General features: G+C 36.0%; 1 protein-coding gene across 1 annotated transcript; it reads left to right on the top strand.

Annotated features, from left to right (window-relative positions):
• Positions 1 to 1,399: 1,399 nt before the first annotated feature.
• On the top strand, positions 1,400 to 2,749 carry LOC132308491 (uncharacterized). The gene is made up of 2 exons (XM_059806585.1): positions 1,400 to 1,940; positions 2,367 to 2,749. Exons 1-2 carry the CDS (start codon positions 1,505 to 1,507, stop codon positions 2,411 to 2,413), a joined length of 483 nt encoding a protein of 160 aa, XP_059662568.1. The 5' UTR covers positions 1,400 to 1,504; the 3' UTR covers positions 2,414 to 2,749.

Here is a 2,749-nt window from a genome sequence, read left to right as displayed (position 1 = left end):
ACGTGTGGTTAAAAAAGAGTAAATCAATAATTTTGTTAACTGGGTGCTGAGTTGATTTGTGTCAGGCGTTGATGTGGCAAAAAAAAAAGGCTGAGGTGGTCTAATCTCAACACTTAAATTCTCACTTAATTCTGTTCAATGAGAGGTGCACTGGGGAGCAGATTTGGATCAAAAAAAAATCTTGCAAATAAGGTAAAGTAGGGACGGTGTTATTAGTGTTAGGTCCACGTGTGGTCAAATCATTAAAATGGATACATAGCTAGATACAGATGAGGTCCCTCCCTCTCCAGACCTCTCTTCCTCATGGGGTATTGCCATCATTGCTTATCAAAACTTGTGTCTACCCCGTGCCACAACAGACTCAATTCCTTAATGTGTGAGAGGTGTTTTATTACTTTAAATGTGTCATTATATAATGTAGTAACCAAAACACCACTCTATTCAAGTGTCGGACCTTCATTTCTTAGCTACACTCTTCATTTCTATGCAAAGTCATAGAAACTTCAAATTACTTGTTTACCCTTCATGTGGTGCTCACCCTTCTGCTTCCGGATGGGTCAATTTGACTCCCCATCTCTTGACCGTTGCGTTAATGTTACAGATTCTCTCTTCCACAATAATATACTGCTACTGCACATCATTTATTTGGCTATTGCTCATCTTTGTTTCTATAACCACCTTTGGCTTTCATATTTATTAGATTGATTATAACTGTTAGCCTTGTCCACTTGTTTTATGCTTCATGTTCTACATGCAATGCCATTGCGGTGTTCTCATCAACATTTCAAGTTTGATTTTGTTATATTTTCAATTCGTAAATGGCTATTTAAGATTCATAGTCATTGGTACATCATTAGTTTTGTTTGATTAAATTAGTTAAACCAAAAGTAAATTGAGTTCAAATATTTATATTTGGTCTTGTTACTATTAAAAAAAACTCTGCATCGAAATCAGGACCTCATGACTTACCGCTTACACAAGCTTATGCTCTTTAAAATATCAATCACTAAACCAAATAAAATTACAAAGAGAAACAAGATTCACATAAAGTTGGGAAGTTGTACACTAGTTTTTCCAAATTGTACCATTGCAAGGCCAAATCAAACTAAAAAACACAGTTTGATTCCGAAACCCTATTGCTAAGGTTTAAAAAGAAATTAAAAAAAAAAAATCTAGGGTTGCAAAAACATTTTTAATTTCATCAATTCAAATTTAAACGGTGGTCAAATGCTTGACTTTCTTGATCTTAGCCTACGCACAAAGCACCAAACCTTAAGCCCATTTTGTTAGTACAACATTAATCAAAGTAATTAAAACCAAATTAAACCCTTGGTCCCCCCACCCTGCCCACCACCAAGGGCAAATTTGAAAGACTGTTTCTTGGATCCTTTAAAATTCGTCTTTTCACTTTCTAAACTCCCTCCCTCCTCATTTCCCCAAACTCAGTAGTAAGCCACCCCTAAAACCCCTGCCCATCTCTCTCTACACAATTTCTCTCTCGCTCATGGCATCCCTTCAAAACATCTTCCCTCTTGTTTTAAGCCTACTGGGTCTCCTCCTTCTCTCTTCACCTCTGTCTCACTCCATGTCCATCCATGACCTCCTCAGAACCAAAGGCTTACCTGCTGGTCTCCTTCCCAAGGAAGTCCAGTCCTACACTCTCTCTGAATCTGGGCTTCTGGAGGTCATCCTAGATGGCCCTTGTTTAACCAAATTCGACACCATGGCCTTCTATGAAAGCGTTGTCACCGCCAATTTGACATATGGTGGTCTCACTGGAGTTCAGGGTATGTCTCAGGAAGAGCTTTTTCTATGGTTACCAGTCAAGGGCATCATTGTCAATGATCCTAAGTCAGGTCTTATCTTGTTTGATATTGGCGTCGCTCACAAGCAGCTTTCTCTTTCGCTCTTTGAAGATCCACCCAATTGCAAACCCCAAGGTAATTTTATGTGTTAAGTCCATCTGATCACCATCTTTCTTTTATTTTGAGATTTGTTTAGGTTAAATTGAGGTAGGTTTTTGTTAATTTTTTGTGGGTCTGAAACAGATTTGAATTTCAATGGCTGATTTTAATAGTCACATCCATAGATATTCATTCATAATAAAGAAATGGTGTTTTTGAAACTTTATATATTCTATGTCTCCTCCCAACACCGAAAAAAAAAAAGAAAGGTTCACCATTTTTCACTGTGTGCTACTTGTTTTTTCATGTGCTTTATGTTTTGGAAATCCAAGTTTATTGTTATGTGGGTGTGATAAAAATAAATAAATAAATAACATACACACTCAAAAGCATAATTCTTTTCTTTTATTCTAATTTTTTCCATTTACTAGTATTATAATTTATAATTGTGTGAATCTGCAGGTGTTCTGGAGGTGAATGCCATGAAGGAGAAGAGATTTGAAGCTTAAAGATAGAAGGAGATTCCACTCATATTTGTTACTTTAATTTTCTGTGTGTGTATATATATATATATACTAGTGATGATATATATATATGGTTGGTTTAATTAGGATGTTTCTAAGATGTTGGTGTGTCTAAAGATTTTGGAATCGGATCTCCTCATCGGAGTTGAAGTGCTAATGTTTCTAACTTTTTTTTTTTGAAATTCCTGTGCCCTAATCTCGAAAGATTAGATTACACCCGAAAGCAAAGGATCTATAATATCTCATTTATCCTTTTGTTATAGTAAATCTCATTTTGAGTTGAGTGAAAGCAATTGGTTGTGTTTCCATTTCAATTCAGTA

The sequence above is a fragment of the Cornus florida genome, unplaced genomic scaffold (genome assembly GCF_030987335.1).
Source record: "Cornus florida cultivar Cherokee Brave unplaced genomic scaffold, ASM3098733v1 CherokeeBrave_3.0.0_Hap2_Chr05, whole genome shotgun sequence".
Lineage (NCBI taxonomy): Eukaryota > Viridiplantae > Streptophyta > Magnoliopsida > Cornales > Cornaceae > Cornus > Cornus florida.
This window is presented reverse-complemented; position numbering and strand designations above follow the sequence as displayed.